The 25,862-nt window shown below is 52.8% G+C and overlaps 1 protein-coding gene across 1 annotated transcript in view; it reads right to left on the reverse strand.

Moving 5' to 3' along the window:
* Positions 1–22,968: 22,968 nt before the first annotated feature.
* The window catches only part of IFT43 (intraflagellar transport 43), a 72,119-nt gene continuing 69,225 nt past the window's right edge, over positions 22,969–25,862 (reverse strand). Inside the window, exons 5-8 of the mRNA XM_058655527.1 lie at positions 24,175–24,247; positions 23,832–23,907; positions 23,407–23,469; positions 22,969–23,269 (exon numbers count right to left, since the gene is read on the reverse strand). Of these exons, the coding sequence (XP_058511510.1) occupies positions 23,150–23,269; positions 23,407–23,469; positions 23,832–23,907; positions 24,175–24,247 (332 nt within the window). The 3' untranslated portion in view covers positions 22,969–23,149. The remainder of the gene's footprint in view (positions 23,270–23,406; positions 23,470–23,831; positions 23,908–24,174; positions 24,248–25,862) is intronic.

The following is a 25,862-nucleotide window of genomic DNA, read 5'->3' on the forward strand; positions in this document are numbered from 1 at the left end:
TTAGAGGGAGGATGTAAGCTGTGGGCAGGAAAGAGACAGGCTCATTTGTCTCCAATGGATGCTGGGCACCTGTTTCACTCCGCACATCTCTGTCGCTCACATTGTGGTCCCTGGATCAGCAGCACTGGTACGACACGGAGTTTGTAGGACATGTAGCATCTCAGGCCTGGAGGCTCAGAACCCTCGCTCCATCATGGTGAGCACTGAGGAACATCAGGTTAGAACATCCCAGCATGTGCTGCAATTTTGTTTCCCTTTGGATGTTCCAAGTGAAAACACTGAGGCTGGGCCAGGTCGGGTAGCTTGTAGGTGGTCACACAGGTGGGAAATGGCAACTCTGGGATTCAAACCCTTGGGCAGCATAGCTTGGAAAACAAGACAGCAATGATGGGGGCTGATTTCTCTGACCCTGCCCCTTAGGGTTCTGCTTTTACAGCCTCCTCCACAAAAATAAGGATCTCTTACCTTCACTTCCGTAGTTCCACAGGAATCTGCAGGTGTGCACAAGGAGCCCAGCTCCCCCAGCAGACAGAGGCTTCAGCCACTTGCCCAGTCCCTGGGGCAGGAATACATCCTTTGGCCCCTCCCACGAAGCCAGCGACATCTCTGCCCAGTGGGGCTACGGCACACACTGCGTCTCATTCCCAGCCCTTCAATCTTCCCATTAGCTGAGATTGCAGGTGCAGCACACCAGCATCGCCGCCTGTCACTGCCACTGCACATCAGCCATCAGCCGGGAATGGTCTCGTCTCCTTCAATCCATCACGCAAGGTTTCCATTGCTCTCGGCCAAGATCCATAGGGAGTCCTAGGGGATTGGCTGCCTGATGAGGCTGCAGGAAGGAAGTGGAGGAGGCTGGAGACCACAGGTGCAGCCTGTTCCAAGAGGAAGGAACAGAGGGCCTCCCTGACCAGTCCCAAGACCAGGGCCCCTGGAGATGTGGTTACTGCTGTGAGACTCGCAGGGTTGGGACCTCACCTTCGGCTGGGGAGTAAGCAGTGACCAGGAGACTCTAGGGGACAGGATTTAGGATGATAAGCTAAAGGGTAGCCAGAGGTGAGCATTTGGTGCAGTGATTAATGCTTCGAGGCTAAGTCACCACTGGCAATAACTGATTCAAGTCACAGCTCCTCTACTTCTGAGACCAACTTTCTGCTAATGTGTATCCTGGGAGGTGACAGGTGATAGCTCAAGTGTTTTGATCTGTGTTACCCATGGGAGAGACTCAGACTGAGTTCCTGGCTTCTGGTTTCAACCTGGCCCAGCCCCGACTGTTATGGGCATCTGGGAAAATTATGGAAGATATCTTTATTTCTGTGTTTCAAATAAATATGTAAAATATGTGTATTTTTTTCTAAAGGGTAATCACATTGGAACCTGGAGGAAGCTAATGGAGATTATGAGGTTTGAGAATATCCCTCTGAAGTGGCATTGGAGTACCAACTAAAAGTGTGTATGAAAATAGGGCACTGTGCACTGAGGCCAAGGGACGCGCAAAGGTCCCAGTGGCAGGAAAGGGCTTAGCCAGCCCAGGGGGCAGCCAGTGGGAATGGAGAAGAGAGAGCTAGGAGAGGCCAACCCTAGGAAGAAAGTGGGTGACTCTGCTCCTACACAGACCATAGTGCCTAGACTCAAGCATCCGTGTGTGGAAATTGGGACCTCCTGCTACACAGCTCCTGCCCTCAATCCATCCCCTGTAATTGTCTCAGGGGGCTGGCCAAGACCTCACTAGGCCCTCTCACCTGTCCCCAGCAAACTCTGACACTGGGCCTGGCTAGGTATGTAGGAAAGGAATAGCTGGCCCACATACTTGGGGAAGGAGGGGCTTCTCCCCTGGGACCACAGATGCCTGGGGTCCCTGCACCTGCTTGGGCAGCCTTGACTCCACACACAGCTGGACAATGAACTCAAGGATGACGCTCTGCAGAGAGCCAGCTTCCCACAGGTTCCATTTAGAATCCCAAAGCAGGGGAAGCAGGATAAGGTGGGGTAAGGCTGTGTGGGAATTGGGGGGAGTGGGGAACCCTAGGAGCAGTAAGGTAGGCCTTGGGCTCTGAATATGAACTGCTCTCCCAGGCCTGAGAGCCAGCCAGGAGTGCTGGCCAAGGATTACTTCTGGTACCAGGAGTCTAGCTCAGCCTGGATGGAGCCTGTTTCCCTTTCTTGGCTTTCCAAGATCTCCCTGGGGTTTCACATTAAGGCCCTATGGTAAATCAGGAGGAACAGGCATTTGGCATGGAAGCTCAGACACTGCTGGGAAGCTCCTTGTCAGCTCCCAGCTGGCAGCTACACCCTGGGAAACAAAAGATGATGACTCAAGAACTTGGGTCCCCAGCACCCATATGGAAGACCCAGATGGGAGTTCTCAGCTCTTGGCTTTAACCTCACCCAATGCTGACTGGGGGCAGGGCTGGCTCAGGATGCAAGAAACAACGTGGCCAGTGCCAGCCAGGGCTCCGGGCACAGGGGAGTAATTAGGGTGAGATGGGGTTGTAAGGGTGGGGCTCTCACATCGGAATTGGTGGCCCTCTAAGAAGAGGAAGACCTGAGCTAGCACACTTTGCTCCCCTCTCTCCACCATCACTGACTCATAACCAGATGCTCCATAAGGAGGCACTATCCAGGTGCCAGCACCTTCATGTTGGACCTAGAACGGAGAGAAAGAACTGTCTTCTCTCCGTAAATTACTTGTATGTGGCATTCTGGGTTCAGAGAGTATCTGGACCCCAAGGCCCTCTCTGAGGAACCAGCCCTCCCCTTCATTCCAATTCTGTGTTTCGTGTGGCTGGGGTTATAGACCCAAGCCAGTCCCAGCCCCCACCATTCTGGACCTGTTCTCAGGGCTCACTCAGGATCAGCAAGGCATGAGGGCATCCTTCCTGGGAGTCTGACACTGAGGACGTGCAGATCTGGAACTGGCACTGCTGCAGCTACTTGGTGAGGCCATGGGGAGTAGGGCAGCACACCAGAGCCCCTCGGTTCCAGGCTGGTGGGAGGTAGTTCTGGCTTCCTGCCTGGAAGCTCTGTCTCTGGCTCTGTGGTGGTGGTGGTGTTTAGAAGGGAGCAGAATGACAACTGGGTGAGAAGGGGGGGGGCGTGTCGTTACGGAAACCAATACAAGACTTCTGGAAGCCTGGAGAGGTCAGAGGTCACCAGCTGGGGTGCTGGAGAAAAGAGAAGCAGCTGCTGGATTTGGCACTGGGGTGGAGAAGGGTCACTGGTGACCTCAGGTAGAGTGTCTTCGTGGAATAGAAGCTCAGCCCCATTGGAGTGGATGGGAGGAGAGGGGAGACAGAGCAAGGGAGGCAGATGCCCCATGAGCTGTTAGGGTTGGAATAGGATCCAGTTTCCCGACCTCAGGCAGACATCAAAACTACTGCGTCCTACATGAAGGGGTGCCTGGAACAGCGCCACAGTTGAGGGATTAAGGGGGAGACTTGACTTCACCCTGGGGGTTGGAGGGTGAGTGCTGAGAGGCTGCGAGTTCACGGGGTGTGTGGCCTGGGAAGGTTGCTCTCTCATGCGAGAGAATCAATTACACCTCCAAAGCAGGGTCTGGCTTCCCTGTCTGCTTCCTTGCTGCCTGATCATCCACCACCCACCTGCTTCAGATGCCAGGTGAAGGAGGCTGCTGGACCCGGGACTGGGAAACCCTTCCACTGTGAGTTAACATCCATCCCCCGCCTTCTTCCCTGGACGCTCCCCCAAGTGTTGGCTGGAACAAAGAGAACTGGCTTGCACAGCACCGAGCTTTTCTGAGCCTCAGTCCCCTCATCTGTGGAATGGGTACAGCCTTGACATACATTTCACGAGACAGTGAGGAGGAGCCTGACCAGAGGCAGAAAAGCTTTGGAAACCATAAAACCTGGGAAGACTGCAAATGCCTGGGGGCTCTTGAGTAGGGGGCTCGGGCTTGCTCCCCCTTGAACCATCTGTCTCTCCGATCTGGAATCTGTTCTGCCTGCCCCCTAGCTGACCGCAGGCGTCCTTCTCCCTCCATCCCACCATGCCTCCCCCTCTCACAGCCCTGGCAGGGCATTTGTGGGGAGCGAGGAAGAGGGGACTCCTGGTGGAATATGCAGATGCCTGCTGAGCCAGCTGGCACCTGTCTTCCAGAAACACATGTTCCAAAGTCCTCTGCTTCGCCGGGGACAAGGGGACCAGAGCCTCTCTCTGCCCCTCCACAGGCCCGAGAGGACGAATCAGCAAGCAACCAACAGCAAGCTTCTGGTCAAGAGCTGCCAGGTGGGGGAGACCAGCAGGTGAGGAACCGGTAACGCGGATTGAGCATGGGTGAGGCGGCACAGGGGTGGGCATGTGCCCATGCACACAAGGGCACACTGACCACTGTGCTACCCTTTGGGACTTCTGTAGAAAATACTAAAGGGCACCAAATTCCATTGGATTTGCAAAATTGGCCTTGCCTATAGCAAACAGATTGCATATTTATTAAAACTATTTACTTCTATGGGAAGAACTTAGAAATGACATGAAACTGAAAAAAATTACACCTCCCTCCACCACTACATTTAGACATAGATCCTGGTACCCAGTCGCCCTCCCACCCCCACCTCAACTCCCAGACTCCCAGAAAACACTGCAATTGCACTTGAGCCTCTTCCTTCCTGAGAGTGGATTCCTGAATAGGATGTAACATCATCTCACATGGTTGTGATTTTGGGGGGTATAAATGGCCACGGAATAGTTTACCTTTCTTTTTTGTAACTTGCTTTCTTGGCTACACATCCTCCTAATGGGACCTACGGGTGGTGACAGCTCGCTGCCATCTCGTTCCTGTTTTCCACAGTACCCCTAGGCTGAGACAGCACATTTAGTTCAAGACTTTAACCTTCTGTTTAGACGCAGACTCCAGGGGAAATTCAGCACCCATCTCCGGCATGGAGCTGGGGCCTGTTTCTGTCTCTGCAGCTACTGGTCCTGTGAAGGCTGGTGATGGAGGAGATTCGTGGGCAGGGAGGCAGAGCAGCAGGGGAAGGGAGGAAAAAGCAGAAATCTCTGTTTTTCCCAGCAGGCCCTTCACTAGCAGCAATCCTGGGGGCAGGTGTTTAACTCAGCCGGTAAGCTCTTGCTTGAGATGCGTACATCCCCTATCGGAGTGTTTGCGTTCAAAAAGTTCCAGCTCCAGCTTCCTGCTAACAGACACCTTGGAAGGGAAGCCAGCAGGTGATGGCTCAAGTGCTTGGGCTTCTGCCACTCACCTAGGAGATCCAGTCCTGGGTTCCTGGTGACCACTTAGCTAGTCCAGCCTGTTAAGGACATTGGAGAGTAAAGGATGGGCTCTCTCTCTCTCTCTCTCTAATTCTGCCTTTCATATATATGTGTGTGTATCAACTTTTCCTGCTATGTGTATATACATTGTTTTTATATATAAAGTTTATATAGATCAACTTTATATATATGTAAAACTTCAAAACCCTGAAGCTGGAATTGATCAAATTTTCCCTTGTTATGAAATTTTTCTCATGATTCCCCCCACCAAATATTTAAGATAAAAAAAAAAATCCTTTCTTAAACCATGGTCCCTGGGTACTATGAGCAGGGGTTTCCAGCTGGTCTGCAAGGCTGGAGTTCGCTGCTCTAGAAACAAAAGGCTGGACTGCAAAGCTGACAGGTCCCGGATCTGAATGACTTCTCTGATGCATTTTTTTAGCTGTGCAATTGTGGGCAAGGACTTAACCTCTGAATTCCTGGGCCTAAGATGCACTCCACTTATGGCTCTTCCCCCACAACTCTTATGCCTCTCTTCCCCTACTGTCATTGGTCAGAAAAAGTGTCCCGTGTGTGTGATGCAGAGGGGCTCCCCGTCTTGGCAGAAGTTGAAGTTCCCCACCCAGGAACTGCCCAGTCAGTACTGGTGCTGAACACTGAGCTATGAGCTATAGAAGAGAGCCCATCTACCTCTCCCCAGGACAAAGGGATCAAGCTGAGAAAATTCCAGAGCATTCTAGAGGATCTCAGGAGACATATGCTTTTCCTCACAAGACCCACCCAACTGAAAAAGTCAAGGGCACTGTCCACATTCCTTTCTTTTCTCCTCTGCCCTTGGCCCTGGGTGACCTCTGCACCTGCTGCTCAGAGGGTCATGTTTAGGAGTCATTGTGTCCCACCAGCCTTCCCAGGGTTCTTGGGCTCATTGGGCTTGCCCTGACAGGCAGGCAGGCACATCTGGTGCCAAGGCCACCCACCAGGCAACAGAGGAGGCTGCTCTCCCCAGGCCCTGACAAGCTCTTCATTCACTTCCCTGACCAGGAGGCCTTCAGATGTCAAGTCACCAGTTATGGTGCCAGGACTGCAGCTTCTACAAAGGCTGGGAGCCTTGCTGTGTCACTCACACCAGACACTTTTTCCAATCCGGGGGCGAAGAGGCTCTTAGGAGTGGAGGGAGGAGCCAGAGGTTGGGCAGCACAAGGCGGTGAGTCAGGCAGGTCCAGGGCCTGGCACTCAGCTCTGAGCCCTGGGAAGAACCATATGGAGCCAGCTTCCTCCCTCCACACGCATGCTGGGGCAAACTGGCCGCCCCAGGAAGATGAAGCATCTGGAATTTCTCTTTTTGGTGTTCTCCAAGCACATTTTGTTCAGGCCTAGGGCTGGAGGGGGCGACCTACACCCACAGCACAGTAGGGCAACCACACCGAGCTCTCTACCGGGGGAGCCTTCCACAGCTGGCGCCTACTCCCCCACACTTCCACAGGGTCAGCTAATGGGCTGCCTGCTTACTGTGTCCTCAGGGGACCTTTCCTCTAGGCACGTGCACGCCGAATGTCTCTTTGGGTGCTCAAAGTCCTCTTCCCATCACAACATCACTCAGATTGGATGAGGGCCCAGCCCTATGATCTTATTTAACTTCCTCTTTAAAAGCCTTGTCTCTAAATGCAGCCACCTTCTGGGGTACCAGAAATGAGGGTTCGGTGTGGGCATTGTTGGGGGGACATTGTCAGCCCATTAATGCCATCATCCCACCTTCAAGCCTGAGCTCTTTGCAGGTTCCCCGGCTGCCCCATCCTGTGAAGATGTGTCTGCCCAGGGAGCCCAGCTGCCTGGGGACCTTACAGGCCAATGAGTGTCTCTGGCAGATGGCTCTGCAGTGCTTGGGAGGTATCTAGGCAAAAAGGGGCTCCATCCTTGACACCAGTGATTCTGAGGAAGAACAGACTACAAGGCTCCCAGAACATGACTTTACAGAAAGGTTTGTTTATTTGAAAGTCAGAGTAATACAGAGGGCCTCAGTTGGGAGGTAGAGTTTCTCCATTCCCTGTTCTACTCTCTAAATGGCAGGTGCTAGCCCAGACCAAAACCAGGGTCCAGGAACTACACTGGGGTATCCCATGTGGATGGCTGAGCCAAGCCCTGGGAGTCATCTTCCACTGCTTTTCCAGGCACATTTGCAGGGAGTTGGATCAGAAGTGGAGCAGCCGGAACTCAAACCTGTGTTCCTCCTATGTGGCATGCTGGTGCTACCTGCTGTGCCGAGACACCTGTGGAAGCTGGGACACCTATGGAAGCCAGGACACCTGCAGCCCCAGAGTTGCACCTGCACTGTAATACATGGCCCCTTCTGCCCCCGCTCCACCCAAGTTTTGATACAAGCAGTCTCCTTCATGGCAGCCTGTTTAAAAGCACATGTTCCTCCCCTCGGCTCCTGGGTGTGGTAGAGAGGGCAGTGGCGAGCCATGCAGGGTGTGGGAGTGAGGATTCCCTGTAGCAAGGTTTGTAGAGAGGCCCTGTGAACACAGCCAGCGACTCCAGCTCACCTCAGGCTGGGCCCCTTTTCCTTTCACTGCCACATGCCAACCAGAGAACTTTCTCCAACTTACAGGCTTCCCTTCAGCTCTCCTCCCCCTGCTGCCACCCCTCCCCTTGGCTGTCCCTTCCCTTCCTCCCTCCCCAGCAGTTGCAGGAGGGCACCGGCAGGCTGGGAGCTGGCGCACATGCTGCCTGTCCCTTTATGGGTACCTCCTGGTACGATTATTAAACGCAAATTACAAAAGACGTGACCCAAGCGATCTTTATTTCTTCTTTCAACAAGTGTTGCCTGCGGGGCCCTGATTCCAAATTCCGTTTCAATTATCTCGGCCATTTTAGACTTAAAGCGACTGGTGTTTATGATTATCAGCTAGGAAGGAGGCAGCGAGAGGGAAGTCTGGAGGCTCTAGCACCCACGTCTGCCCTCCGATCTGAACTTGCGCAAGTGGCGATGAAGACACCCAAGGCAAAAGACAAACCCATTCCCGTACACACCATGACCACGTGGCCACATTACAGATTCCCAAGTCTCGGGTTTCACATTCCCTTCAAGCACAAGTCAGAAGGCCCCTCCTCTGCTCCCAAGAGAATGAGCTGCAGAAGTCCCTCACTCCCTGTTCCCCTCCCTGGAAGCCCCCGCATCTCCAAGGTGGAGATGTTTTAGGATGGACCAAGAGCAGGTGCATGGGCCCGGCGGCGTGGCCTAGCAGCTAAAGTCTTTGCCTTGAAAGCACTGGGATGCCATATGGGCGCCGGTTCTAATCCCAGCAGCTCCACTTCCCATCCAGCTCCCTGCTTGTGGCCTGGGAAAGCAGTTGAGGACAGCCCAAAGCCTTGGGACCCTGCACCCACGAGGGAGACCTAGAAGAAGTTCCTGGCTCCTGGCTCTGGATTGGTGCAGTACCGGCCAATGTGATCACTTGGGGAGTGACTCATCTGATGGAAGATCTTCCTCTGTGTCTCTCTTCCTCTCTGTATACCTGACTTTCCAATAAAACTAAGTAAATCTTAAAAATAAATAAATAAATATTAACAAAAAAAGCAGGTGCAGCCTCTGATTGCAGGTTCTGGGGAGCAAGACACACATGTTCTTTCCCTTGGCCACTGGTGGTACGGGTGTCCTGGAGACGGAAGCCAGTGATGGGCTTGGTTGCAATCTGGTCCCCAGGACATAAACCCATTAACATTTGGAGAATGGTGCAGCCTGGTGCCACCCACACAAGATGTGGGAGGGGAAGCCCAGACCTGGGAGGCAGGTGGGCTGCCTTGTGACTCTAGTTTGCCACTCAACAGGCAGGTGACCTTGGGCAGGTTGTGCGATCTTGTGACACCTCTCGCAGGCTCACTACCTATGGAATAGGGGACTGGTATGTGGCATCCACACCTCTTAGGGTTGTAGTGGGGATTTCAATAAGAGGGAATGTGAATTTTTAGCACAGAACCTGGCACGTGCAAAGTGAGCAGTAAGTGTTGGTGGTGGGAATAATGGCCTCGTCCATTAAGAGGGGTTCCAGAGGCCAGTATTTGGTGGCAATAGATAAGACGCTTATACTCCGTATCAGAGTGCCTGGGTCCAAGCCTTCACTCTGCTCCTGACCCCAACTTCCTGCTCATGTACCCCTGGGGAAGTCGCAGGGCTCAAGCACTTGGGTCTCCATCACCCAGGAGGCAGACGCACATACAATTCTTAGCTCTTGGTTTAGGCCTGTCCCAGCCTTGGCTGCAGAGGGCATTTGAAGAGTGAACTAGTAGGTGGAAAATTTCTCTCTCTCCATTTCAAATAAATAATTTTTTAAAAATCAACAAAAAGATGTGCTCTAGTCAGTGCCACAGGTGGGATCATTACAGTTCACCCTCCCCCACTACCGTGTGCACCCCACTCTAGTAGAGATACCCATGACCCCAGGAAAGCCCTGGGGTGGGCACAGAGCACAGTTCTGCTCCCCTGCGGGGAGGGGCGATTTACAGCGGCGCTTAGCGACGGCCGGGCAAGTCATTTGTCACGCAGGGTCCGGGCACCTTGTTTTACCTGTGTTGAGTGTGTTTTATTGGTGTTGAGCAGAGCGAGGCCAGAGTGGAGTCGGGGATAGGAAACCCACTCAAGTGAAAAATGAGGAAAGCCAAATGGGATTGAGCAGCAGGAAGGGGGGAGAGACAGCAGGCAGGGAGGTGAAGGGGCGGATTGTAAAACAAGACAAATGGGTGCTGGACAGCCCCCCGGGTTACTGGCTGGAAAGGGCTCCCACAATGCACCTTGCAGAGGTCCTGGGGAGCCACTTGAGGCTGCAATACCTGGGAGGTCAACAGTCCCATTTCCCCAACTGCACTGGGTGCTGGTTCCAGACATGGGTGGGCCTACCTGGCAAAGGGTTGGGGCCAAAGAAACAGCGTTTCCGAGAGAAAAGCAAACTCCAGTCTGCCACTCCCTTCCACAGCCACCTCCACTGCCATCATCACCACCCTGGAAAATGGAGGCCGGGCCCGTCTGCTCAGACTCCAACCCTCAGCAAGGAAGCTTCCAGTGCAAAATCACAAATGAGATTTAGAGATGTCCCTGTTAGGAACAAGGAGAGGGAGAAAGTGAGGGGGAGAGAGAAGGGGAAGATAGAGAGATAGACAGCGGGCTTTGTGCCTGCAACAAGCCACTAAAGGTGCATTTTTAATTAAATTTATACAAAATGTGTCAGTTTTATCTCTCGGTTTCAAACCTGACTCTTTTCTATCAAAGAGGAGTATTGATCTCCACTGCCCTGGAGCTACCTGACTGAATTAAACAGAATAAATAGGAGGAGGACCGGAAGGGCTCGTTGGCAGCACCGCACAGAGGCAGCGTCTAATGGCTCCACAGTCATTTGCTGCAATTAAAAAACAAAACCATTTAGAGGGCCTGTTAACACCTTGAAGTCAGAAAACTCCGGCTTCAAAAAAATAAAATAATAATTTGGGGGGAAAAAAGGCTCCCAACAGCTCCCAGGCAAAACATTTTAATTTTAATTGCTACAAATCCTTCCATCTTGGCCCAGCACTATCTGGGCAGCTTTGTGTCTAACCTGGGCAAGTTGGTGCAGCATTCACATCCCATGCCGCCTCCAACCATGGCAGCTCCCAACTCTTTCTGGTCCTTTGTATCCAGACCTGGGGTTGGGGAGCAGCCCTCAGCCTCAGGCATATGCTCAGGCTTCCCAGGCTGGTTTTCCTCACTTGCTGGATAAGGAACAGAGGCTCCTTCTTCCTCAGTCTTCCTATCTGTAAGACGGGTTGGTAACATGCTTTTTAGGATTGTTGGGAGGACAGGAGAACTTCCTGCTCCGCTTATAACCGTAAATATATAGGAGAGGTATGGTGGTTAGGGAACTGATTAAATCAACAGTTACCTGCTGTATCCCATATGGGAGCGCTGAGGTTCCGGACCCAGCTCCACTTCAAATCCAGCTTCCTGCTGGCACCCTGGGAAGCAAGAGGTGATGGGTGAAGTACTCACATAGGAGGCTGGAGTGGAATTCTCAGCCCCTGACTTCAGCCCCAGCCCTGGATGTTCTGAGCATCCAAGGCGTGAACCAGCAGATGGAAGATCTCTTCTCTCTCTGCCTTTCAGATTAACAGAAGTTAAAGCACAGACACAACTTCATGCTTCCTCTCACTGCCTGGCCATCAATAAGCTTTCACCATTCTCTACTCCAGCATTAACTTCATGGTCAGCGCTTCCCTTCCCAGTCCTGGACAGTCCCCCTCAGTCACGGAGGACTACAGCAGCCTCCTGTAGCATTCTGAGGCTTGCTAAATTGCAGAAGCTCCTTGGGGGGGGGGGTGCCTTCACTCAGCACCCCTGCTCCCAAGCTATTCCAGAGCCCCTGAGGTTGGGGTCCACTCTAGGACTCCCCCATACCCCGTGTTTCTCTGGGTCTTAAGGCCATCACGTCTCTGCCTTATCAGGAGAGCTGATCACTGCTGGGGCCACAGGGGGCAGTGGCGGGCTGACCAGCTGGCTTAATTAAAAGCAGGAGGAAGAGGGGGAAAGATGGGGTCTGTGCCAGAGAAGCAAGTGGGATTAGGACAGAAAGAATGCACAAGGGGCATGCTGTCAGCACCTGGCCTGGCCAGAGCGATTATTAATAATGATAAGCAGCAGAAGATGGAACAATCAAGGAATAATGAAGTGAGAGTGACAGGAGATGGAATCTGACAGTGGGCTGAGCCCCGGGGCAGGACTGGGGGTGGGGGAGAGACAGAGCAGGCAAGACTGCCTGCAGTGGAAGCTCTGGTTGGGCCCTGGGATGGGCCTGTTTCCTCTAACCAGGCCAAAAAGTCAGGGATCTGAGCAAACAACCTCACTACCTGAATACAATGCTGATGATCACTCCAACACTTACCTAGTGTACTAGACTTCACCTCCATCTTCAGTGCTGGCATCCCACATGGGTGCTGGTTGGAGTCCTGGCTGCTCTACTTCTGATCCAGCTCCCTGCTAACAGCCTGGGAAAACAACAGAAGGTGGCCCAAGTTCTTGGGACATACAGGAGAAGCTCCAGGCTCTGGGCTTCAGACCAGCCCAGCTCCAGCCATTGCAGCCATCTGGGGAGTGAGCCAGTGGAACCAGAAGACCTTGGTCTCTCTCTGTCAAGCTGCTCACCAAATTAAACAAACAAATAAATCTTTAAAAACAATGCACCTGGGAACTATGTTTAACATGTACACTCGCACGCTCTTCCTCAGAGATTCCCATCCCTAGTGAGGCACACCTGGCCCCAGTCAGCAGCCATGGCTAAGTGACGGCTGGCCGCTATTGCATGCCTACTTCCAACTGCAGGCTAGAAGCTGGGCCTTGGCGGAAGGATCTAGTGCAGGTGGTTCACGGCCAGGGAGGGACTTCAACCCACAGCAGGTGTGCAGAATCCTTCCCCAAGTACTTCTGGCAGTAGCTGCCAGAGGACACGCAAAGCAGGCTGGGAAGGGGTACCTGTGCCTCTTACATAGATTCAACAAAGCAGGATGAAGGTGTCGAGCTGCAGACAGGAAAGCAGAATGCTCTGGAATTGATCTTGTTCACCAAGGCTTGCTTGCTCGCTTGGCAATGGTGCAGATGAGCAGTAGCCTTACTGTTTCTTTGGTAGTGGTCACAAGCCCAAAGTGTCCACAGAAGCCGGGGGGAGAGGCTAGGCAATTAGAGAGGGCAGCCCTGGCACAGCTCTTGAAGGTGGTGCAGCATGGAACCCAGCACGGTCAGATCTTTCAGAGAAGACAAGGTGTCTGCGTTCCCTCCACCATTCAACCTGTCCAAGACTGACTGACTGCTTTGAAAGGCAGGGTCAGAGAGAGGAGAGTCAGAGAGAGAGAGCTTCCATTCATCCGCTGGTTCACTCCCCAAATGACAGCAAAGGCTGGGGCTGGGCCAGACTGAAGCCAGGAGCCTGGAACTCCATCCGGATCTTCCACATGGGTGGCAGATGTTTAAGAATCAGGGTCTTCTGCTGCTTTCCCCAGGTCATGAGCAGGAGCTGGATCAGAGGCAGAGCAGTCAGGCCTCCAACTGGCACTCCTACCCGATGTTGGGGATGCAAACCGTGGCTGCAGCCTCCAGGTCACAACTCCCACTCTAGTTGGCTAGTTTTGACTATGAGCCAGCATTTGCAACCTCCACCTTAAGCAAAGGTTCTCCAAAGGGGAGGGGCTTAGGGAGCTGTTTGCTTAAAATTCTTAAGCAGAGTGGAGCTTGTGGTACATCCCATCAAACTGCTTCTTGGGATGCCCACACCCCATATCAGACTGCTTGCTTTGGGTCCTGCCTCCTTATGACCGATTCCAACATACTTGCTAGTGGGTACCCCTGGTCAGCAACAGATATGCACCAAGGAGCTCTGGCTGCTGTGGGCACTTGGGAAATGAACCAGAGAATGGAAGATCAGTCTCTCGCTCTTTCTTCTCCCCCTAACTCCTGAGCCCTGCCCCCCACCCTCTGTCACACTGCCTCTCAAATGAATAAGTACTTTACAAACATGAAATGCATTCTCTCAGGACTTCCTTGTCCCAGACTCTATCCCAGTAAGCCAGGGAGCCCAAGGACCTGTAGTGCCATCAGCTCTGCAGGTGCCTCTGTTGCATGTGGGCTCTGGGCAGGTGGACTTCCCCGAGAAGGCCTGCCTTACAGGTGTAACCACTTTGCTTCTAGAAAAACACCATAACTAGCCCACTAGCAGGAGGCCAGAAGGAGAACCTGCTGTCCTTGACTCAAAGGCTGGCTGGCCACCAAGGTCAGAGCTTCTGTTACATTGAGTCAGCAGGCAGAGCCATTCAGCACTGGCCATACCCATCTACCCTTGCTTACTGATGGGGACCCCCCAGCTGCATCCTCAGTCAGAAGGGGCCACCCCAACACTGCTAAGCCTCAGTTCCTGCTCTTTCTGCAACAGGCATGAAGGAGAAGACTGAGCAAGATCAAGTGCACAGAGCATTCTGTTTGCTGCCCCACAGCTGGGGAGAGCGGCATAAAAGCCCCTCACTGCTAAGTTAGGTATGTTACCCATGAGCAAGGACACACCCACAAGGACACTGTGAGGACATTTAAAAAATATTTATTTCTCTGAATGGCAGAGTTATAGAGAGATAGATAAATAGATTTTCCTTCTGCTGATTCACCTCCCAGATGCCTGCAACAAGTGGGGCTATGGCAGGCCAAAGGCCAAGTCTCCCTTATGGGTGGCAGGGGCCCAAGCACCTGGACCATCTTCCAATGCTTGTCTGGATGCGTTAGAACGGAGCTGGATGGGACACGGAGCAGCTGAGACTTGAACCTGGGCTCACAGCAATAGCAATGCCAGCCCCAGGACTTGGTTCTTAGTCGTCCCCCGGTCGCAGAATGCATGAGAAGCCAATGTGCAAAAATCCCACCCGAAGACAGCCCTGCCTCATCCTGTAAGACCCCAGAGGGCCCTGGCTTGTCTCTGCCAGGGCTGCCATGTCACCTCCCTTGCAGCCTCACTCTCTGTGCTCCTCAGCCCCTCGCCTTGGAGGAGGTGTCCCAAGGACTGGCGTTCCTACCTCTGTTTGCCTGCGAATGGCTAAGCAGGAGACTGGCAGAGGCAGGAGGGCAGTGTCTGTGATGGTCCAGGGCTGGGGGAACAGGGACCCCCGGTGGCAGGTGTAGGCTCTGTCCAAGAGACCAAACCTGTGGAAGGGTAGTGAGGGAATGGGAAGTGGAGAACAATCTGGAATCGTTTGCACCACAGAGAACAAGGAGGAAGGTCCTGAGAGCAGGAGTCTTGCAAGGGGTCCTGTTACAGGGGCGAGTGTTTGGCCTGGTGCTTCGGCCACTGGCTGGACACCCACGTCCAATATCAGAGAGCCTGAATTCTTGCTTCTTTTCTGACTCTCAAATAAAAATATAACGTTCAAATGGTTTATTTAAAAAGAAAAAAAGTATTCTGGGTGGTTGTTATTGTGGTGCAGCAAGGAAGGCTCTCCCTACAACATTGGCATTGAGTATGAACATTAGGGGTTCGAGTCCCAGCTGCTCCACTTTGGATCCAGCTTCCTGTTAATGGCCTGGGAAAGCAGCAGAGGATGATCTAAGTGCCTGGGCCTCTGCATCCATGTGGGAGACTTGGATGGAGTTCCTGGTTTCTGCCCGGCTATTGCAGTCACGTAGGGAGAGAACCAGCAGATAGAAGAAGCCTATCTTTCCCACTCTGTATCTCTGTCTTTCAAATAAATAAAATGAATATTTTTCTAAAAAGATGTCAAGTTGTAGGCTGTGTTTGTAGGATGATTCCAGTTATACAAATGAAGCCAAGCTCTGGTCTCTGTGGGCCCATACTCATGCCAAGGCAGGAAAGACCACTCTGTTCATCTCAGGGCAGGGCTGTACAGTGAGTGGGGGCAGGGTTAAGTAAGAAGAGATTTCTCATACTATTTCAACACAGTCTTAACTTTAGTGATCTTGTGTTAATTGTCTAACATAATATCTTCAAAATATTCAAAAGATCATGAGTTCTTTGACATTAGCAAGCTATGCTATAAAGATCTGACGTCAACAGTTCTGAAATTCTGCAGCCAGCACAGTTGTAGAGTAAGCAAAGCCTCCATCTGTGGCGCTAACAGCCCATAATGGTGCTGTTTTGTGTCCATGCTGCTCTACTTCCCATCCAGCTCCCTGTTAATGAGCCTGGGAGAGCAGCAGAGGATGGCTCAAGCACTTGGGCCTTTGCATCCACGAACCTATATCGAGTTCCTGGCTTCCAACTTTGTCCTAGCTCAGCCCCGGCCATTGCAACCATTTGGGGAGTGAACCAGCAGATTAAAGATCTCTCCTTCTGTCTTCTAAATGAATAAATCTTTAATAAAATCACCTTGATTAAAACTGACTTGTAAATGAAAAGTATAATAAATATAGCAAGCACTCATGAGTCACCACTAAAACAAACATGGGGGAGTTTTCTTTTTCAAACACCCCCAAAAAGCCCCTCCTGTCTCCTGGAGCCAATCCCTGCCCTGCCCATGGCCCACATCCCCTCGTTGCACAGCTGCACTGTTTGTGCTTCTCATTGCCTCCATGTCCCCACTGAGCTCGGGCTGTGACCTCTCAGCCCCAGGGAACCGAAGGGCTGCCACCTCTACCCACTCCTACCCACTAAACAGGGTCCTCTGTTTAGTGCCCTCCCAGGAAGCAGACACCAAAACGGGGTTACAAGTGCAAGAGTGATTGGAGGTGCCACTAGCTGTGCAAGCTTAAGGGCAGAGGCAGCAGGAGTAGAGGCCAAAGCCCTTGCTCAGGTGGGGATGCAGATCTGACTTCTGAGAGACCAGGGAGGATGGGGACCCGGACAGTGTGAGCCTCAGATTGTGGCACAGGTAAGAACAGGTTATGGCAGCCATACAGGAAGCTCTGGGGCCCAGGCCACCAGCAAGGAGCCCTGCACTGGTGGGCAGTCAGTGGTGAGCCCTGGTGTCAGCCACACTCAGAGCTGCCCAGGTACAGCCTGGACACTAAGGCCCATCTCAAGGGCACTGGCGCTAGGGGGCAGCAGCTAACCGTGCCACCTCATCCAAGCTCCCTCTGGAAGGGTGGTCTGGGTGGCTGACCATAGAGACACTGTTGGCCTGCCCTGCCCATGGAGAGTGAGGGCAGGGCGCATGCTCCAGCAAGGAAGCCTGACAGCCTCGCTGCCCTGCCTCCCACCTTCACAGTGCCTTGCTTGCTAGGAGGACCCAGGCCACCATGGCTGGGTTTTAATGGGAAATCTTTATTTGCTTTTATTTATTTTAAATAATTGTTATTTGAAAGACAAAATTACTGAGGGAGGGGGTCCCTCATTTTCTGGTTCACTCCCTAGATGGCCACAGTGACCGGGACTGTGTCAGGCAGAAACCAGGAGTCAGGAGCTTCATTTAGATCTCCCACATGGGCAGCAGGGGTCTAGGCACTTGAGCCATCTTCTGCTGCTTTCCCAGGCTATAAAAGGGAGCCAGATTGGAAGGTGGGCAACAGGGATTCGGACTAGTGCCCATATCGTATGCTGGTATTGTTAAGTGGCAGCTTAATTACTATGCTACAATGCTGGTCCTTTGTTTTATTAATTTTTAAGATTTTTATTTATTTTGGAGACAGGGTTCCTGAGGACAGAGTTCCAACAGCTAGTTCATCCCAATATGACCATGGCTGATGGGTCCCAGCCAGGATGAAGCTGGGCCAGGAACCCAACCCAAGACTTCCATATGGGTAGCAGGGACCCAGTCACTTGAATCCTTGTCTGTGGCTCACAGTGTGTGCGTTAGAAGGAAGTGAGATTGGAGAGTGAAGCTGGGACTCGAACCTGCGTCCTTCAATGTAAATCATGCCATCTAGGTCTAATGCCCACCCCCTTTCAGTTTCAGATGCTGATCATTAACTGAACAGTTGTTAGCTCTCCTGAAGGTCAGCCTGGGTCGCAGGCCTTTGACTGTGAGTTGCCGGGTGCTGCTCACTCAGGTACTGAGTTCTAAGCACCCCAGACTTCCAACTGGGAGGCTGCCCTGAGTTGAGTGTGATCCGAGCTCATCTTTACTGGCAGATGACTTCATGCGGGTCAGGTACCACAACAGATGAGGAAACCGAGGCACGTAGAGGTACAAGAATGCATCCAAGGTGCTGCCCCATCTGACTGCAGGAAGAGCTCACACGTGAGCCTGGCACCCACCTTGCACCTGGCCCCTGACCACCCGCTTCTGCTCTGCTTTCTCAACGTAGGCCGCCAATTCCCAAATCATGCTCCGTCACTCCACGTGCCCAAGAGCATTGGCTGCATCCTGGTGCCAGCATTTCAGAGGATGCCCCAAGATACCCATGCATACCCATCTGGGCAGTGCACAAGCCTGCAGTTGGGCTCTGGGAGAGACCAGGTTCAGCAAGACCCCAGACACCCCCCCTTTCCTGCCCCCCAGCATGGCTCACACAGATGCTCCAGCGCACACCAGCCGGCCACTGTGCCGCGAGATCCAAGGGCCCCTACAGCCGGGAATTCTGAGCTAATGCTCAGGCCTGGCACGGTCTGCTCTCCCGCTGACCTCTCCCGTCCAGGTCGCTGTGACAGATGCTGGGAACATATGCCGTGAATTAATTCACTCCAGCACGGCCACACAAGAGCAGCCGCTGCCTCTGTCTGCTCCTGCCACCCTTGTCTTCCGATTTCAACCTCGCCTAAAAAAAAAAAAAAAGGAAGGAAAATTAACCCCACCTTGACTCTCCCCGTTGTTTGCTTCTAACACCCTTGCCATGGGCTCTCTCTGGGAATCTGCAGCCTCACTGGACTCCTCAATTCCTCAATTCCAAATAGCTCACAAGAGCTGAGAAGGACCCAGACATTCCCCCTAATGTCCTTTCTTAAGGGAAACAGGTCTCCATTTCCGCTAGGGGGCAGAACCTCTCTACCCTGCCACAGTCTTCCCTCCCATCAACAGCTGCTGCAATGGGTTTACGGAAACAGCAGGTGCACTATGGGAGCTTCCGAGTGTCCGGATTTCTCATCTGCATGTGTCATGTAAGGATTTTTAAAGATTTATTTATTATCTGACAGGTAGAGTGACCTAAAGAGAGAGAGAATCTGTTATCTATAGGTTTACTCCCCACATAGCCACAGCAGCAACCAGGGCTGGGCTCGGACAAAGCCAGAAACCAGCAACTCCACCCAGGTCTCCCACAGGGGTGGCAGGGACCTAAGGATCTGGGCCATCTTCTGCTGCTCTCCCAGGCACATTAGTAGGAGGCTGGACTGCAAACTGAGCATCCAGGACTCAAACTGGTGACCCCAGTATAGGATGCTGATGTGCACAGCTTGCTGTGCCACCATGCCAGTCTAGCAAACTTCTGTGCAGGTGTGGAAGGTATGTATTTTGGACTTTGCAGGCCAGACTGTCTCTAAGTGTTAAGCACACTGAATAGCTATACACACGCAGCATCACATGGACCAGGCTGTGCTCCAGCAACACTGTGAAACACTGTGAAAACAACACTGGGAAAACTACACTGGGAAAACAACCAGCTGCTTTGGGCCTTCGGGCTGCAGGCTGCCTGAGCTTGCTCAGGGCAAAACAAGTCAGCCTGCTGTTCCCTGGGGGACATGGGCGCCCCCTACCCTGCTTCCCTCCTCTCAGTTGAACTGAGCAGCGGATCCCATGGGCTCCTCATGTTTTGCTCTACCAGCTTGTGCACTTCCTGAGGTCAGGAACAGGCTCTGTTTGACCTTGAACTCTTGGAATCAGCATGGAGCTTGGTGGAGCTGCAAACACCCAGCCTGAGGTTGCAAGAGCTTCCGGGTTAGTGTGGGAAACAGGAGACAGACGGACTCCACATTCTCAAAACCGAGATAAAGTTCAACGACAGAAGGGAGAGAAAGGAAGAGAATCAGTGTGATGTGCCTCCTACAAAGTCAGTAGCAACCTTCGGGAAAAGCAAGGAAGACAAGAAAAAAGTGAGTCGTTAATTAACCCTGCCACCACAAAGCACTGAAAACAACAACAAACAAACCAATGCCATGGAAAAAACAATTCAGCAGGCTCTTTTTTTAAAATTAAGATTTATTTATTTTTATTGGAAAGGCAGACATACAGAGAAAAGGAGGCACAGAGACAAGATTTTCCTTCCACTGATTCACTCCCCAAATGGCCGCAACAACTGGAGCTGAGCCAATCTGAAGCCAGGAGCCAAAGCTGCTTCTGGGTCTCCCACGCAGGTGCAGGGTCTCAAGGCTTTGGGCCGTCCTCGACTGCATTCCCAGGCCATAAGCAGGGAGCTGGATGGGAAGTGGAATTGGGATATGAACTGGCGCCCATAAGGGATTCCGACGCATGCAAGGTGAGAACTTTAGCCATGGGGCTATCACACTGGGCCTTCAGCAGGTTCTTAAATGTTAAGCATAAACACACCGTTAAGACTTTGTCATTTCACACGTAGGAAATCTACCTGAAAGAAATGAAAATATCTGTCCAAATGGACAGGTGGAAAAATGCCCAATGCAGCAGCTCTGTGCATGATAGCCCCACGCTGCCAACACCCAAATGTCCATCCACTGGCTGGGGAAGAGGGAGATAACATGTGTGTAGCCAGCTATGCAGTGGGACACTGGCCAGCAGGAAGAACTCGTGATAAGTGGCGTAACACACGGGGACTAGTGTTGTGGTGCACACCACATCACAGCACCTGCTGAAGTCCACTTCCCATCCAGTTCTCTGCTCATGCGTCTTGGCAGGCAGTAGATGGTGACTTCGGGCACCCATGTGGGGGGCCAGAATGGAATTATGGGCTCCTGTGCTTTGGCCTGACCCATTTCAGGGAGTGAGCCAGCAGGTGGAAAATTCTTTGTAATTCACTCTATCTTTCAAATAAATACCACCCCCAACTAAATAAATCTTACATGTATATATAAAAAAAGGAAACATGTAACGTGGATAAACCTTGGAAACATGTGGATACAAGCAGCTAGATTGAAAAGCCTTTGAAATATGTGAGATTGTTTATGTCGAATGTCCAGAAACTGCCAATGGACTACGGCAGAAATCAGACCAGTGGTTGCCGAGGGCAGGGCAGGATCACACGTCAGGGCACAATGAGGCCCTGGAGGGTGGTGGGAGGGTGCTATAGAAGGATCACTGTGTCCTAAGTAATACACCTGCAGTTTCACAGCCTGCGAACTCTCTCTCCATAGAATGTCCCAAGTAACACATCTAACACCCACCCTTCCTTCCAAGGGCTGAGAAATGCGGCAAACAGGAAGTTGCTTTTCCCTAGCAAACCACAGGCACAGCTGTGCTCAAACACCTGGTGTGGCTTTTCCTAGACCCGGTTTTTCATCTCTTCTGGCTCTACCATTTAATCCTAGCAACCAGCTTGTTTGTACTGGGCACCACAGTCCTACAGGCCAATCCTAACCCTCCCCAGTTTTCCAGAGGAGAAAATAGAATCAGCTTGGGGCTGGCACTGCGGCGCAGCTGGTAATGTGGCAGCCTGCGGTGCCATCATCCCAGGTGGGCACTGGTTTGTGTCCTAGTTATTCCACAATGGATCCAGCTCCCTACTTGTGGTCTGGGAAAGGCAGTGGATGATGGCTCAGGTGCTTGGAATCCTGTTATCCATCCGGGAGACTTGGAGGAAGCTCCCGGCTTCTGACTTTGCCCGCTTTCCCGGTCCCCTAGTTTCCTGAGCTCAGCCCCGCCCCAGAGTCAAGGACACCCCAGAGTCAAGGACACCCCAGAGTCAAGGTCAGGGGTCAGGTCTGGGGATGGGAGAAGCAGCAGCGGCTTCTCTTAGAAAACTTATAAGATGTCGCTTGTTTGACATTAGGTACCTTCCTGGGCTGAAGGTAGCAGATGTGGGGACAACAATCCACGTGTTCAGATGCAGTGGGGTCAGCCAAGTTTGGGTAAGTAGCTGGATAATCTTGGGCAATCTCTCAACCTTGCTGAACCTCAGTTTGCTCGTCTATAAAGTGGGGCTGACCACAGTCTTGTCATCACTGGCTGGCTGTGAACTAGGTGGCTCCTGGGTGTTGAGGCTAGTAGTGTCCACACAGTGGGCGCTCAGGGCACGTTCATGCTCACTGCTGTTGCTGTTGTGATGAGACGGAGTGGAAGGCAGCCACCCCCACCAAGCCACCTGCTCAGACCGGCCGGAGACCTCCAAGCTTGTCCAAGTCTCAGGGCAGCTGCGTGTGCTGCTAATGAAGGGGCTAGAAGCAGCCTTTCTCCATCGGGTTTCAGGAGGATGGACGCAAGAAAAACCAGTCCGAATGAGATTTCTCCGTGGCCGTGGGAATTATTGTAAAGAGCTATCTGGGCTCAAAGCCTGAGTCTAGAAGACTGTGTGTGTGTGTGTGGGGGGGGGGGGGCGAATGAGACCCCAAAGCCAAGAAATCCCCCAGTTTATAATTAACAGATGCGTACTGGCTCTGCGCTGGAGAAGGGCACTGCAGTCACAGGAAAATAACCCCCCAGTGGGTTTTTGATGTGCTGAGCTGCTTTGTTTTTCTGAATTTTAATGAAGGGCTTTCTAGGCAGAGGGGAGAGAAGCACTTGGTGCTCCAGTGGCCGTGGCCGAGAAGCAGGGCCTCGGTGAGTGAGCGAGCGGCCACATGCTTTGCCTGAGACTGGAATGGGATGTCTAAGGGAGAAAGAAAACAACAACAAAAGCTGCCTCTGCTTGGGGAGAGAGGTGGGCTCTGCTCTAGCTCACAGAGTCCCCTGGGGCCAGCTGGGCTGCCTGGCGGAGTGGTGGCGAGGGCCAGCCCCTTAGATTCAGTCATGAGAAGGGCCCTTTGGGAGGCTTCCAGCTTCTAACCAGAACCAGCCCAGGGGCTCCTGTAAGCTGTGGCAGAAGGGCATGGGCTGGCGTAGGTAGGAGGGGAAGCAGCAGGAGGCTCTGACGTGGCCCCGCTGTACCCACGGCTATAGGACACTGGCATAGAAAGGAGAACACAGCACAGGTTCATGGACATACCTGAAGAGCGCTGAAGATCATGGTCAGAAGGGCAGCGTCTCCCAGCCCTGCCTCCAGCGGCCTCTCCTAGCCCTGCTTCAGTGGCCAAGGCCTCTGGAGACGACCAACACTGCCGGCAGGTGCACCTGTTCCTCCCCCTCCTGGGGCAAGGTGGGGTGCTCAGGGCTGCCAACAGACTGTTCCAAGCTTCCCCCCTGCCCCAGGATCTCTCCGGGAGGATGCTGCAAAGGAATGGAAGACTCAGCCACAGAATAAACTATTTATTGTGGAGGGATCCAATGGGGGTTCTATTGAAAATAAATATTTCTTTCTTACAAAACAGTCCATATAAAAATTCCAAGTTACTTTACTGACTGGCAAGCCTCTTTAGCCTTCAGCTTCTTGTATTTTGTGTTTGTTCTCACACCTAGAGCAGAGGCTGCAGGGTCAGGTGTGCCTGGACCCTCCTGCAGGGTCCTCCTTCTCTGCCTGCAGCTGCTCCCACTCAGTGAGGAGCTCAGAGGACACCTCGGTGTACAGATGGTCCCAGTCCCAGCCAACATCATCCTGCCAAGAGGGTGTCACAGGGTAAGTCCAGGAAAGGCCCAGCCCCTTGCTGTGGCCAACTTGCACCCCCATCTGTGCTGAGGGAGGCACAGGACAGCCCAGAAGGGGAGGGAGCGGCAGTGGGCTGGTCGGCATACCTCGCGGACTTCTTGCTCAGGTGAGAGCACTTTGCTGAGGAGTTTCAGGTCGATCTCACCATCCTGTGAATGTAACGGCAGCAAGAAGCCAGGCTGGGCTCCCTGAGGGCTGTGCGGAGGACCAGTGTGTGCAGTAGGAGAGCTGCAGGGATGCCTTCATGCATGAGTTCAAACCACGAGGGAACTATGTGACTACTGGGAGACCGTGCAGGGCAAGATGGGAGCACAAAGCCAAGGGGACATGGGGGCCCTGGGCAGAGGCATAAGCTGCCATGTGGTCAGTCACGGCCATGGCAGCAACACTGGTGCAGATGGGTCAGGGACGGGGTGTGCTACTGGCAGCCTGGGGTCTCCCACAAATGTGTGTTGCCAGGCAGCCCCCTGGGTCCATGTGTGTGACACGGAGACCCCATCCCATCACTTACCAAGGTCTGAAAGGCCGAGTACTTCATGAGGTCATTGTCCAGGTCGCGGTAGGTCATCACCCGGTTCACCTGGATGCTGAAGGGAACAGAGCGGGTGAGGAGCCCTAGCAGCTGAACTGGTCCCGGAGCATCGCAGGTGGCTGGGGACAACCCAAGTGGGAACAAAATGGGTGCTCCCACGTGGAGAGGCACATCATGGGGTGGTGGGGGCAGTGGGTACAAGCAGGGTCTGCTAAGGACATGCAACAGACAGAGACAGGCAGGGGACAGGCCAGGGAGAGGCCGGGGGTAAATTCATATGTTTGCCGCCTCTTGCCGATTGCTCATTCCTAACCTGACCTACCTGGGGGGAGCTGCCACCTGCAAAACGAAGTCTTCTTCCTGGACTTCTTCCAGATCTGGAATAACTGGGATGTCTGCAATGAGAAATGAGCAAAGGCTCGTATGCTGTGCACAGGGTTTCAGCCGCCTCATCCTTTTGCTGCCTGCAAGCCCTCAAACGCCCGGCCCTGGGGCTGGGGGTGGCAAGGACCGCCGGGGCTCTCCACCCAGGGCTGTGGCTCTGAAGTGGCGGTGTGCAGGAACACTGACACAAGGCCTGCAAGGATTTCTAATGCCCACAGCTCCCCGTAGGCCCTGCTGGAGGGCAGACTCCTGGACGGGGCTCCAGGATCTATAGTCTTCCTTAAGATTTTATATTGAAAGGCAGAAAGAGAGAGAGAGTGTGTGAGAGACAGAGAAATCTTGCATGTTCCAGTTCACTTCCTAACATGTCACCAACAGTGAGGGCAGGCCAGGTCAAAACCAGGAGGACAGAACTCAACTTGGGGTTTCCCACATGGGTGACAGGGACCCAAGTCCTCACACATCACCTATTGCCTCCCTGAGCGCACATTAAAAGGGAGCTGGAGTCAAGGGTGGGGGCTGGGACTCGAACCAGGCACTCCCTTACGGATCTCATGGGCTTCCCAAGTGGACCATCTGAACTGGAGCACTGAAGCCCTGCCTTCGCTTTCCCAGGATTCCTTGGGGGAAGTGTCAGGTGATGGGCCCTTGTAGTGGGTCAATGTGAAGAAAGGAGAGGAGACCCTAGAGAGCGCTCAGCATGGGCTTGCCTTAGAGGAGGGGGAGGAAGGAAGCCGCTGAGAAAGAGGGAGTGAGGATGTGCAATGTCACCGAGTGAGTATGTTGCCACAAGCGCCACTTGCTCACGAGACAGGTGCGTCGGGAGAACAGAGCAGCTGCCAGCACCCTTTACTTGCATGTCAAGGTCATCCTACACTGAACACTAGGAACCAAACCCTCCTGTCGGGGGAGCAAGGGTCTCCATTCATTAGGTCTAATAAGGACAGCACAGAATGGCAGCTCTAAAGGTGACACTTCTGCCACCTCTTGGAGATTTCCCTGCTCTGTGCTCTTTGGACATGATTGCAGCTATATAAGAAGACACAAGACCATTCTATAATCTGTCTAACAAGGTTGTGTGGACAGAGATCACAGAATGCTCACATTCCTGAACTGTAGTGCCTGGCTAAAGGTCTCCAAAGTGCCCGTCTCCTTGTGGGGACAATCCAAAACTCCAAGAAACACTTTATTGTCTAAACAAGTATCATTTGGTGGTGACGGTGGTGAGTGGTGGGGAGAGTTGCTTTGCTTTAAAACAAGCAAAGTTGAGGATCTGGCATGATAGCCTAGTGGCTAAAGTCCTCGCCTTGTACACACAAGGATCCCATATGGGCGCTGGTTCATATCCTGGATGCCCTGCTTCCCATCTAGTTCCCTGCTGGTGGCCTGGGAAAGCAGTTGAGGACAACCCAGAGCCGTGGTACCCTGCACCCGTGTGGGAGACCCGGAAGAGGCTCCTGGTTCCTGGCTTTGGATCGACACAGCTCCAGCCATTGTGGCCACTTGGGGAGTGAATCAGCAGACGGAAGATCTTCCTCTGTGTCGCTCCTCCTCTCTGTATGTCTGACTTTCCAATAAAAATAAATAAATCTTTTTTTAAAAAAAAACAAAGTTGAGAGAGAGAGA

Source organism: Ochotona princeps, chromosome 26 (assembly GCF_030435755.1).
Source record: "Ochotona princeps isolate mOchPri1 chromosome 26, mOchPri1.hap1, whole genome shotgun sequence".
Taxonomy (NCBI): Eukaryota; Metazoa; Chordata; class Mammalia; order Lagomorpha; family Ochotonidae; genus Ochotona; species Ochotona princeps.